The sequence below is a fragment of the Gallinula chloropus genome (assembly GCF_964237585.1).
Source record: "Gallinula chloropus genome assembly, chromosome: 2".
Lineage (NCBI taxonomy): Eukaryota > Metazoa > Chordata > Aves > Gruiformes > Rallidae > Gallinula > Gallinula chloropus.
Genome location: NC_140086.1, coordinates 162948319 through 162959753, shown reverse-complemented (window position 1 = coordinate 162959753; position 11435 = coordinate 162948319). Strand labels below are relative to the sequence as shown.

The window sequence follows — 11435 nt, the reverse complement described above, 5'->3', positions numbered from 1 at the left end:
GGAGTCTGTGCCCAGGGAACTGGGGGAGCCTCCAGCCTTGGGGGGCGTGAGGACAGCAGGGCAGGAGCCCCCCAGCACCAGCCTCCAGTTACTGGAGTGGTTTCTGAGGACCTGGGGTCCCTCCACCACCCTGGGGGGACCTGGTGGCCCTTCCACCACCCTGGGGGGACCTGGTGGCCCCTCACCACCTTGGCATGAAGACACCAGGGCAGGAGCCCCCCAGCACCACCAGCCTCCAGCCACTGGAGTGGCTCCCAGTGACCTGGGGGTCCCTCCTCCACCTTGGGGGGACCTGGTGGTCCCTCCACCATCCTGGGGGGACCTGGGGTCCTTCCCACTGACCTGGGGGTCCCTCCTCCACCTTGGGGGGACCTGGGGTCCTACCCACTGACCTGGGGGTCCCTCCTCCACCTTGGGGGGACCCGGTGGTCCCTCCCACTGACCTGGGGGTCCCTTCTCCACCTTGGGGGGACCCGGTGGTCCCTCCCACTGACCTGGGGGGTCCCTCCTCCACCTTGGGGGGACCCAGTGGTCCCTCCCACTGACCTGGTGGTCCCTCCTCCACCTTGGGGGGACCCGGTGGCCCCTCCCCACCATGGCATGAAGACAGCAGGGCAGGAGCCCCTCTGCCCCCCACCACCCCCCTGCAGCTTTGGTTCTGGCACCAAGCAAGGCTGGGGACAGGAGCTGGGGCCACCCCTCTGCCTGGTTTACAGCGTTTTGCACATGGGATCCCCCCTGGAACTGCTCTTCCTCCTCCTCCTCCTCCTCCTCCTCCTCCTCCTCCCCGTGAGGTTCTACCACAATGTGAATTATTTAAGCCTGTTCCCCACCCTCTCCAGCCCTTCCAGCTCCACAGGAGGAGCTGCTGCTGCTGTGGTGGCTTCAGGCTGCTGTGACCCCCCCACCCCACCCCAGCTCCTCTCAGGAATCTGGGGAGGGGGCAGGGGAACAGGACACCCCCCCCCCTTCCCCAGATGCCCTGTGGCTGCCGGGGGGCAGCTGCCAGCGTGTCACCTTCCTGCCCAGCACCAGGACTCCTCCATCCCCATCCCCCCGCCCCCCCCCCCCCCCTCCCAAGTTTGGGGGACCCCATGGTGCTCCCCAACACCCAGCCCAGGGGTGGGGGTGCTGACAGGTCATGGGGGGGCTGCCAGGACCCCCCACCCCCCCCCCCCAAGTGCCATGAGAGGTGATCCCAGAGCCACCCCAGCAAGGTGGGGGGGACACGTGTGACACTCACCTGCACCACCGGCTGCTGGAGCCTCCCAGGAGGCATGAGGTGCCCCCCCCAAAAAGGGGGGTCCCCACTTACCCCTAGAGCTGCAGCCAGGAGGAAGGATGGGGGAGGGACAGCACAGGCAGCACCCCAGGCTGGGGGGCTGCTGAGGGGGGGTCTGGCAGGGTGATTTGGGGAGCAGCCTTCACCCCCACCCCAGGATCGCAGCCACCGGCCCTCAGCACCCTTCTGTTCAGCTGAGGACACCCCCCCCCTCCCAGGGGGGCCACAGCCCCCCCACCCCCCTTCCCCAGGACTTTAGGGGTGACATACCCCAGTGTGCAGCTCCTGGGGGTGTCGGGGGGGGGGGGGGGGGGGGGGGCTGCAGCAGGCACCCCTCCATCCGCCAGCACCCCCTTCTCCCTCCAGCCCAGGAGGTTTCATGGGGTAGAGGGGGGAGTCCCAAAGCCCCCCCCACCCCCCCCAGGCCCAAACCTCACTGGAGAAGCAGCAAGATTCCCCCTCCTGCCACGGGGTGGGGGGCAAGATGAGGGTCCCAGCCCCCCCCCCCCCAAACTGCAGGACCAAGTTACTCCTCCCCAAACCCCAGAGGGGGCATCTATGGGGGGGGTCCCGGGTTTGGGGGGGGCAGGGGGGGGCATTTTGGGGGGTTCTTAGTGCCTTGTTTGATGTTCGCGTTCCGGATTCGCACACGTGGATTAAAGACCTTTGGAAAAAACCTGCCCCCCTCCCCCAGCTTGTTCTGGGAACGCAGCTTGGTTAAACCTGGCTTGGTTAAACCCGGCTTGGTTAAGCCTGGCTTGGTTAAACCCCCTCTGAATTAACAAAGGGGGGGACAAACCCCGATGCCTGACAGTTTTGGGAGCACCCCTAGACCCTGCTGCACCCCTTGAGGTGGGTAGTGGGGGGGGGCTGGATGATACTTACTCCCCAAGCCTGGCTTTGTTAAGCCTGGCTTGGTTAAGCATGGCTTTGTTAATTCAGGGGAGGGTTTAACAATGCAGGGGGGACAGAGCCCTGTTGCCCAGAAGCTTTGGGAGCACCCCAAGACCCCGCTGCACCCCTTGGGGTGTATGAGGGGGCTGGATGGTATTTACTCCCCAAACCCGGCTTTGTTAAGCCTGACTTTGTTAAACCCTCTCTGAATTAACAAAGGGGGGGCAAAGCCCTGATGCCCAACAGCTTTGGGAGCACCCCAAGACCCCGCTGCACCCCTTAGGGTGGGCGGGGGGGGCTGGATGATCTTTGCTCCCCAAGCCCAGCTTGGTTAAACTCAGCTTGGTTAAGCCCAGCTTGGTTAAGCCCAGCTTGGTTAAGCCCCCTCTGAATTAACCAAGCAGGGGGACAAAACCCTGTCACCCAGAAGCTTTGGGAGCACCCCAAGACCCCGCTGCACCCCCAACCCAGTTACAACCCCCACTGGGAGCCACCCCCTCCCCCAAAACCCCTCCCGGGAGGAGCCCTGGGATAGGGGGGACCCCCCCTCACCCCCCCAAAATCACCAGGAGGGGAGACGGGGTGCGATCCAAGTGATACATGAGGCTGTTTATTGAGCGTTGGGGATGCTGAGGAGGATGAGGGGGGAGAGGAAGGATGATGGGGCGGGGGGAGGAGGAAGAAGGGGGGGGGGGGCAGGGAGTAACTGTGCATCTATACAGAGGAAGGGGGGGGGCCGGGACACCCCCGGCCGCTACATGGTCAGCTCCTGTGGGAGGGAGAGCAGAGCATCAGCACCCAAAGGGGGTTGAGACCCCCCCCTGCTAAATCAGGGGTGTCCCAACTTGCAGCCCCCACCCCCCATCACTCACCATGATGGCGTTGACGATGTCGTTGTTGTTGTGCCGAAGCGCCCGCACGGCTTTGGGGCGCGAGACGTTGGCCTGGGCCATCACCAGCTCGATGTCCCTCACCTCCAGCCCCGTCTCATCCACCTGGGGAGGGGGTCACAGCATCGTAAAACCCCCCAAAAATCTCCTCCAGACCTTCCCCCCCCCTTCTTTTCCCCCCCCTTCACCCACCTCCTCCTCCTCCTCACTCTCCTCCTTGATGGTGAGGCTGGGCGCCGTCTCCGTGATGAGGGGCGAGTGCTCCATGGGCACCTTGAACTTCTCAGCCGCTGCCTTGTGCACTTGTTGGGACAGGTCCTCAATCTGGGAGGGGGGAGGATGCGGTCAGCCCCCCATCCCAAAGGCTGGGACACCCCCTCTGTGCCCCCACAACCCCCCTGTACACCCCCTCCCCCCCCCCAACCTTGGCCTCCCCGAAGACGATGTAGATGTCGGACGCGGGGCTCTTGAAGACGTCGGGCTTGGTGATGACAAACAGGATGTTCTTGGACTTGCGGATGGTGATGCGGGTGACGCCGTGGATCTGCCTCAGCCCCAGCTTGGACATGGCCTGGGGAGGGGGGGGGGCAGGTTTGGGGGAGGACACACCCCACACACAGGGTGACCCCATAGCCCCCCCCCAAAAGGCACCCTTAAACCTCCCCCCCCCCCAAGACGCCCTTAAACCTCCCCCCCTCCCCCCCAAAGACGCCCTTAAACCTCCCCCCCCCCCAAGACGCCCTTAAACCTCCCCCCCCCCCCCAAGACGCCCTTAAACCTCCCCCCCCCCCCAAGACGCCCTTAAACCTCCCCCCCCCCCCAAGACGCCCTTAAACCTCCCCCCCCCCCAAGACGCCCTTAAACCTCCCCCCCCCAAAGACCCCCTTAAACCTCCCCCCCCCAAGACGCCCTTAAACCTCCCCCCCCCCAAGACGCCCTTAAACCTCCCCCCCGCCAAGACGCCCTTAAACCTCCCCCCCCAAGACGCCCTTAAACCTCCCCCCCCCAAAGACCCCCTTAAACCTCCCCTCCCCCCCAAAGACGCCCTTAAACCTCCTCCCCCCCCAAAGACGCCCTTAAACCTCCTCCCCCCCCAAAGACGCCCTTAAACCTTCCCCCCCCCAAAAGACCCCCTTAAACCTCCCCCCCCAAAAGACCCCCTTAAACCTCCCCCCTCCCCCCCCAAAAGACACCCTTAAACCTCCCTCACCCCCCCAAAGACCCCCTTAAACCTCCTCCCCCCCCCAAAAAACACCCTTAAACCTTCCCCCCCCCAAAGACCCCCTTAAACCTCCTCCCCCCCCAAAAGACCCCCTTAAACCTCCTCCCCCCCCAAGACACCCTTAAACCTCCCCCCCCCCAAGACACCCTTAAACCTCCCCCCCCACCCAAGACACCCTTAAACCTCCCCCCCACCCCAAAGACACCCTTAAACCTCCCCCCCACCACCACCCCAAAGATACCCTTAAACCTCCCCCCCTCCCCCCTCCCCCGACACCCTAACCACACACCCCCCCCCAAGACACCCTAACCCCCCTGTTTTCATCCCCAGCACAGCCAGGTTGCCCCCACACACCAAAATTGGGGACCCCCCCACTGTGGATCACCCCCAACATGACCCAGACCCCTCCCAGAGGGCAGACCCAGGGCTAAACCCCCCTTAACCTTAGGATGGGGATGCCAAGTGACACAGGAACCCCCCCAAACCCCTGTGTGACCCCCCAAACCCCTGTGTGACCCCCCCAGACCCCCCTGGGGGGTCCCATCCCACCTTCCTGGCCTTCTTCTCACTCCTGCTCTGCTTGGCCTTGCTGACCGTCTCCTCCCCGGTGCCCAGCGAGTGGGTGAGCTGCGCCTGCCAGACACAAGGATGGGGTGGGGGGATGAGGGCAGCCCCCACCACCCATGGGATCCCCCCAAAACCCCCCCAAACCCCCTCCCCTCCTCCCCACCCACCTGAGTCTGGGCCGGCGGCGGCTCCGCTCCCTCCGGCTCCTCCAGCTCCGGGATGGACTCATCGTTACTCTCCGACTCGTTACACGACCCTACAGACGGGATGGGGAGGGACAGGGGGGGTAAAATGAGACAGGTACCCCCCCAAAACCATTAGGGGGGCTGCCCCCAGGGCTTTTCCCCCCTCCCCACCTTTGTGGTTGGCCTGACAGCGGCGGGGGGCCGGGGGCTGCTTGTCCTGGCGCAGGGCGATGCCGGCGGCGTCCCGGAGCCGCTGGAGCTCGGGGCAGGGGGACGGGGATGGGGACGGCGCCTCCGCCTCGCTGGACGAGCTGGACTCCGACTGGAGGGACCCCCGGGGGGGTCCCCGGCTGCCCGGCCCGGCCTGGCGCCCACGGGGCTCCTTCTCCTTGTGGTGGGAGGGCTGGGGGGCTGGGGGAGGGGATGGGGGGGGGTCTCCAGCAGCTCAGCACCTCCCCATCCTCTCCAAAATCCCCCTCTGGCTCAGCCCCATCATCACACCCCAACCCCACAGGGCACCCCCAGCACCCCATCAGTGGGTGATGCCTACCCAGGTCCCACACGATACCCCACAGTAGTCGGGGGGGCTGGGGGGGGCAGCCTGAGCTGGTAGCCCCTTCCCCCCAATCCTCCCCAAAACCCCCTCTGGCTCAGCCCCATCATCACCCCCCCACCCACAAAGGGCACCCCCAGCACTCCACCCAGTGATGCCCCACTGTAGGGGGGGGTGGCTGTGGTACAGGGGGGGGGCTGAGGTGGTGGGACACCCCCCTCCCCCCCCCCAATCCTCCCCAAAACCCCCTCTGGCTCAGCCCCATCACCCACCCTGCAGCTCCCCCACCCCTAAAGGGCACCCTGAGCACCCCATCACTGGCTGATGCCCACCCAGGTCCCACACGATGCCCCACAGTAGCAGGGGGAGGGGGGCTGAGCTGGTGGGGCCCCCCCCATCCTCCCCAAAACCCCCTCCATGAGACCGAGCATGGGTGGCTCAGCACCACCCCCCCCCCCAAAAGACACCCCAAAGGGCACCCCCAGCACCCCACCCAGTGACACCCACCCCAGCCCCACACGCTACCCCACAGCAGCAGGGGGTGGCTGTGGTATGAGGGGGGTACTGAGCTGGGTGGGGGGCCCCCCCTCCCCAAAATCCCCCCCATTAGGTTGACCCCAGGGGGCTCAGCCCCTTCCCCCCACCCCAGGACCGCCAAGGGGATCCCAATGCCCACCCCCCACCCCACTCAACCCCCTGGGAAAGGGGTGCAGGGAGGGGGGGATTTGGGGTGTGGGGGTGTCTCTTACCCTCGAGGTGCTTCCTGGAGGGCGGCAGGACAGACGGACGCTCCTCGCCAGCGGGGAGCCCTGAGGGGTCCTGGGGGCCACGGGCCAGGTCCGGCCCCGGCGCCGCAGCAGCAAGGGGAGGCACTTGGCTGAATTTGGGGAGCAGAGGGAGGGGGGGCGCTGGCGGGGGGCTGGGGGGCTCAGGGGGGGCCGCTTCCCCAGCTGGCTCCAAGGGGGGCTCCGGCTGAGCATCCCTCTCACCACCAGCATCCAGAGCGAGCTGAGGGCTGGATGCGGCCCCCACCATCCCCTCATCTTCCTCCTGCTGCCTGGGGGGGGCTGGGGGCTCTCTGGAGGGGCTGGGGGGGTCAGCAACCCCCCAAACTTTGGCATCAGTTTCCCCTGCAGTCTGGCCGGGGGGCTCATCGCCCGGCCGAGGGCTCGGGGGCTCCTCCATCCCCTGGTCAGGGCTCAGGGGGGGCTCTGCCGGCACCTCGGGGGGCTCGCTGGGCCTGGGGAGGGGGCGAGGGGGGGGCAGGTCCCCAAAAGAGCCCCTTAACATGGCTGTGACCTGCTGCCGGTCCTCCCAGCCCTGCCAGGCCTCCCCCCTCTCCAAAAAGGCACCGGGTGGTTGGAGCAGTTCCAGGGGGGCTGGGGGGGCCCCCACATACACCTCCCGCTCCGAGGCGGTGAAAACCAAGGGGGGGGCAGCAGCAGCAGCAGCAGCAGGAGGGGTGGGAGGGGGAGAGGTGGGCAGGCAGGGAGCCAGGCAGCGGCCTGCAGCATCCTCAGCATCCTCCTCTTCCTCCTCGTTGGAAGTCGGGGGTCTGGGGGGGGCAGCTGCCCCCCCCGCGCTGTCCTCAGGGGCGGTGAAGCTGCTGGAGTCGGTGTGGGAGCAGGAGGACTCCTCAGAGGAGGCTGTGGGGGCACCCCAGCCCTCAGGGGCTTCGCTGGGGGGCTGCTCCAGGGACCCCCGCCCCGGGGGGCAGACGGGCACCGGCTGCCGCGGTGACGGAGCGGCTGGTGGCTGCTCAGTGCCAGGGGGACACTCATCCTGGGGGAGGGGACACGGCGTGGGGACACTGCGGGGACTCACGGGCACCGGCTCCAGGTCGGGGGCTGCAGCATCCAGGGGGATGGAGCTCACCAGCTCCAGGGCGGTGGCCACAGGGGCTGGTGGGATGGGTGTCGCCGGTGCCACCGGCTCCAGGTCGGTGGCTGCAGCATCCAATGGGATGGGTGACACCACTGCCACCAGCTCAACGTTGGTGGCTGCAGCATCCGATGGGATGGGTGACACCGCTGCCCCCAGCTCAAGGTCGGTGGCTGCAGCATCCAATGGGATGGGTGACACCACTGCCCCTGGCTCCAGATCAGTGGCTGCAGCATCCGATGGGATGGGTGACACCACTGCCTCTGGCTCAAGGTCCTCAAGGTCGGTGGCTGCAGCATCCGATGGGATGGGTGACACCGCTGCCCCCAGCTCAAGGTCAGTGGCTGCAGCATCCTGCTCATCCTGCTCATCCAGCAGACTCGGTGGCACCGATGGCACCAGGTCGGTGGCCACGGTGGCCAGCTCATCCGGCGGGCTGGGTGGCACTGGTGGCACCAGGTCAGGGTCGGTGGCCGCAGTGTCCAGCTCATTGGATGGGCTGGGTGGCACCGATGGTGCCAGGTCGGTGGCTGTGGTGTCCAAGTCCTCTGGCAAGCTGGGTGGCACCAGGTTGGTGGCCACAGTGTCCGGCTCACTGGGTGGGCTGGGTGTCACCAATGGTGCCAGGTCAGTGGCCACAGTGTCCGGCTCACTGGGTGGGCTGGGTGGCTCCGATGGCACCAGGCTGGTGGCCATGGTGTCTGGCTCATCCATCACACCCGGTGTCACCACCAGCGCTGGCTCAGGGACGGTGGCCACGGTGTCTGGCTCCTCCGGTGGGCTCGGTGTCACCGATGGCGCCAGGTCTGTGTCTGACTCATCCTGTGGACTTGGTGCCACCGACGGTGCCGTGTCAGTGGTCACAGTGTCCACCTCATCCTGCAGACTGGGTGTCACCAACGGTGCCGTGTCGGTGGTCACGGTGCCAGCCTCACCCTGCAGACTGGGTGTCACCAACGGTGCCGTGTCGGTGGTCACGGTGCCAGCCTCACCCTGCAGACCTGGTGTCAGTGATGGTGCCGTGTCGGTGGCCGCGGTGCCCAACTCATCCTGCAGACTCGGTGTCACCGACAGTGCCAGGTCAGTGGTCACAGTGTCCACCTCATCCTGCAGTCTGGGTGTCAGTGACGGTGCCATGTCAGTGGTCACGGTGTCTACCTCATCCTGCAGACTTGGTGTCACCAATAGTGCCGTGTCGGTGGTCACGGTGTCCATCTCCTCATCCTGCAGACTGGGTGTCACCAATGGTGCTGTGTTGGTGGTCATGGTGCCAGCCTCATCCTGCAGACTGGGTGTCAATGACGGTGCCAGGTCAGTGGTCACAGTGCCCAACTCCTCCTGCAGACTCGGTGTCACCGACAGTGCCAGGTCAGTGGTTGCAGTGCCAGCCTCATCCTGCAGACTGGGTGTCACCGACGGTGCCAGGTCTGTGTCTGACTCATCCTGTGGACTCGGTGTCACCGACGGTGCCGTGTCAGTGGTCACAGTGTCCACCTCATCCTGCAGTCTGGGTGTCACCGACGGTGCCGTGTCAGTGGTCACAGTGTCCACCTCATCCTGCAGTCTGGGTGTCACCGACGGTGCCGTGTCGGTGGCCGCGGTGCCCATCTCATCATGGCCATCAGTGACTCCTGGCTCAGTGCTTCCCATTCTCCTGGCCCCCAGCTCATGGCTGCTGTCACCACCATCACCATCATCACCATCATCATCGCCGTCACTCCCATGGCTGCCCCGGGCCTCCCCGTTGGCCGGGGCCACGTCACTGCCCCCCAGCCTGTCGGTTTGGGGGTCCCCAGCGCAGGGGCCGGGGGGCTGGGGGATGTGTCCGCTCACCACCAGCTCCATCCTGGACTCATCCCTCAGCACCAGCTCCTCCTCAGCGCCCACTATCACCTCCTGGGGGGGCTCCAGTAGGGAGGACCCCCCGGGGACACCAGGCTCCAGGGCTGAGGCCTCACCCAGCTCCGAGGAGGAAGAGGAGGAGGTGAGGAAGGCCTCGCTGTCCAGCTCCACATCTCCTTCTCCACAGGGCTCCAGGGGGGTCTCAGTGCCGCCATCTTCCCCGTGGACGCCGTAGGCCGCGCGGGCCGGCTCCTCGCCGTGGCGGCGCCGGGGGGAACCGGGGCCTGTCGCTGCCGTCCCAGCGTGAAGATGGAGCTCGATGCCCCCACGGGCAGCGGCGCCGGGCCCGGGGGAGGGGGCGGCCCCCTCGGCCCCCACAGCATGGCGCTCCGTGCCGTAGAGCCGCTCGTCCTCCTCGCCGTCGTAGGCCGCCGAGTCGGAGGAGGCCGAGGTGTCGTCGCGGAAGGCGAAGGACTCGTCCACCCCCTCGGTGATGGACGTCTCCGACAGCGAGCGCAGGAAGGAGGCCGAGGTGCTGCCGCCTTCCTCCTCCTCCTCCTCCTCTTCCTCTTCTTCCTCCTCCTCCTCGTCCTCCTCGTCGTCCTCCTCGCCGCAGAGGGGCAGGGGGGCCGCGCCGGGGGGCAGGGGGGTGATCTCCACCGCCTCGGCCTGGAAGAGGAGGCTGCCGCGGAAGGGCAGCAGCGCCGCCGGGATGAGGCCTGCGTCCCGCAGCCCCCCAGCCCCAGACATCTCCCACTCCTCATCCTCCTCCTCCTCTGGTGTCTGCCCATCCTCATCCTCAGGTGGGACAAAGGGCCCATCGTCGTCATCCTCATCTTCCTCCTCCTCAGGAGACGGCGGGGTGAAGGCAGGGGGATGCTCCAGGCAGGCCGGCAGCGCCGCCATCACTTCGGCCTCCACCAGGCCTTCGGCCTCGGCCACCAGATTAGGGGAGCAGGAGGGGGAGGTGCTGGCGGTGCCAGAGGAGCCCCAACTACCCCCCTCAGCCGTCATGTAGGAGCCAGAGGGGGATGTAGGGGGGGAGCAGAGCCCCTCGCTCTCCCCATCCGTCTGCTCCTCGGAGGGGGGGGGCAGCCGGGACCCCCCGACCCGAATGGGGGTGGAGGGGGCGGTGAAGAAGAGCTCGGGGTCCAGGGAGGTGGCGGGGGGTCTGCCGGGGGGGGGCTCAGCTGCCTGGCGGTGGGGGGGGTCTTTGGTGGGAGCAGGGAAGGGACAAGGCACGGCGGGCGGGGGGGAGCCCCCCCGGAGCTCAGGGGTGGCGGGGGAGCGCGTCTCCTCCCCCATGACGATGCGGGTGTCCAGGGGGTCTGCGGGTGGGGGGGGGCGACAGGCCTCTCCTGGGGGGGTGGCGGCGGGGGGGCCGGGGTCGCAGCTGGCCCCCTCGGGCTGCGGGCGGGCTTCCTCCTTGGTGGGCATCGGTGGGGGGCCTGAGGCTGCCGGGGGGGCTGTGGAGAGAGAGGAGACCCCCCCTCAGTGCCCTGAGATGTCCCATGGGGGGGGGGACGGGGACTGCAGAGAGAGAGGAACACACCCCACACACCCCCCCCCCCCAGTACCCTCAGCCCCTGAGATGCCCCATATGGGGGGAGGGGGCTGTGGAGAGAGAGGAGACCCCCCCCTTAGTCCCCTGAGGTGCCCCATATGGGGGGGAGGGGGCTGCAGAGAGAGAGAGGGACCCCCCCCTCAGTACCCTGAGCCCCTGAGATGCCCCATATTGGGGGGGAGGGGGCTGTGGAGAGAGAGGGACCCCCCCCTCAGTCCCCTAAGGTGCCCCATATGGGGGGGAGGGGGCTGCAGAGAGAGAGGGACACCCCCCTCAGTACCTTGAGCCCCTGAGGTGCCCCATAAGGGGGGAGGGGGCTGTGGAGAGAGAGGGACCCCCCCCTCAGTCCCCTAAGGTGGCCCATATGGGGGGGAGGGGGCTGCAGAGAGAGAGGGACCCCCCCCCTCAGTACCCTGAGCCTGTGAGATGCCCCATATCAGAGGGGGGAGGTACTGTGGAAAGAGAGGAGACCCCCCCTCAGTACCCTGAGATGCCCCATATGGGGGGGGGCTGCAGAGAGAAAGGGGACCCTCCCCCCACCTCAGTGCCCTGAGC

At 67.2% G+C, this 11435-nt stretch overlaps 2 protein-coding genes across 3 annotated transcripts in view; both read right to left on the bottom strand.

Annotated features, from left to right (window-relative positions):
• Positions 1-23: 23 nt before the first annotated feature.
• LOC311205573 (uncharacterized protein) lies at positions 24-1830 on the bottom strand (the record flags this gene model as incomplete). 2 transcript variants are annotated; one of them, XR_014618157.1, is made up of 3 exons in its annotated part: positions 24-140; positions 171-262; positions 293-1830. XR_014618157.1 is itself a non-coding variant. In XM_084280026.1 (2 exons), one exon carries the CDS (start codon positions 1277-1279, stop codon positions 182-184), a length of 1098 nt encoding a protein of 365 aa, XP_084136152.1. In that variant the 3' UTR covers positions 24-140; positions 171-181. The 2 variants fall into 2 exon arrangements, 1 of the variants encoding a protein (XP_084136152.1); XM_084280026.1 differs by having other exon boundaries at positions 171-1279.
• A 957-nt stretch (positions 1831-2787) lies between these two features.
• The window catches only part of NACAD (NAC alpha domain containing), a gene marked incomplete at its 5' end in the record, with an annotated part of 10631 nt that continues 1983 nt past the window's right edge, over positions 2788-11435 (bottom strand). Inside the window, 8 exons of the mRNA XM_084260711.1 lie at positions 2788-2945; positions 3049-3171; positions 3259-3390; positions 3491-3637; positions 4838-4921; positions 5023-5111; positions 5212-5451; positions 6343-10782. Of these exons, the coding sequence (XP_084116837.1) occupies positions 2931-2945; positions 3049-3171; positions 3259-3390; positions 3491-3637; positions 4838-4921; positions 5023-5111; positions 5212-5451; positions 6343-10782 (5270 nt within the window). The 3' untranslated portion in view covers positions 2788-2930. The remainder of the gene's footprint in view (positions 2946-3048; positions 3172-3258; positions 3391-3490; positions 3638-4837; positions 4922-5022; positions 5112-5211; positions 5452-6342; positions 10783-11435) is intronic.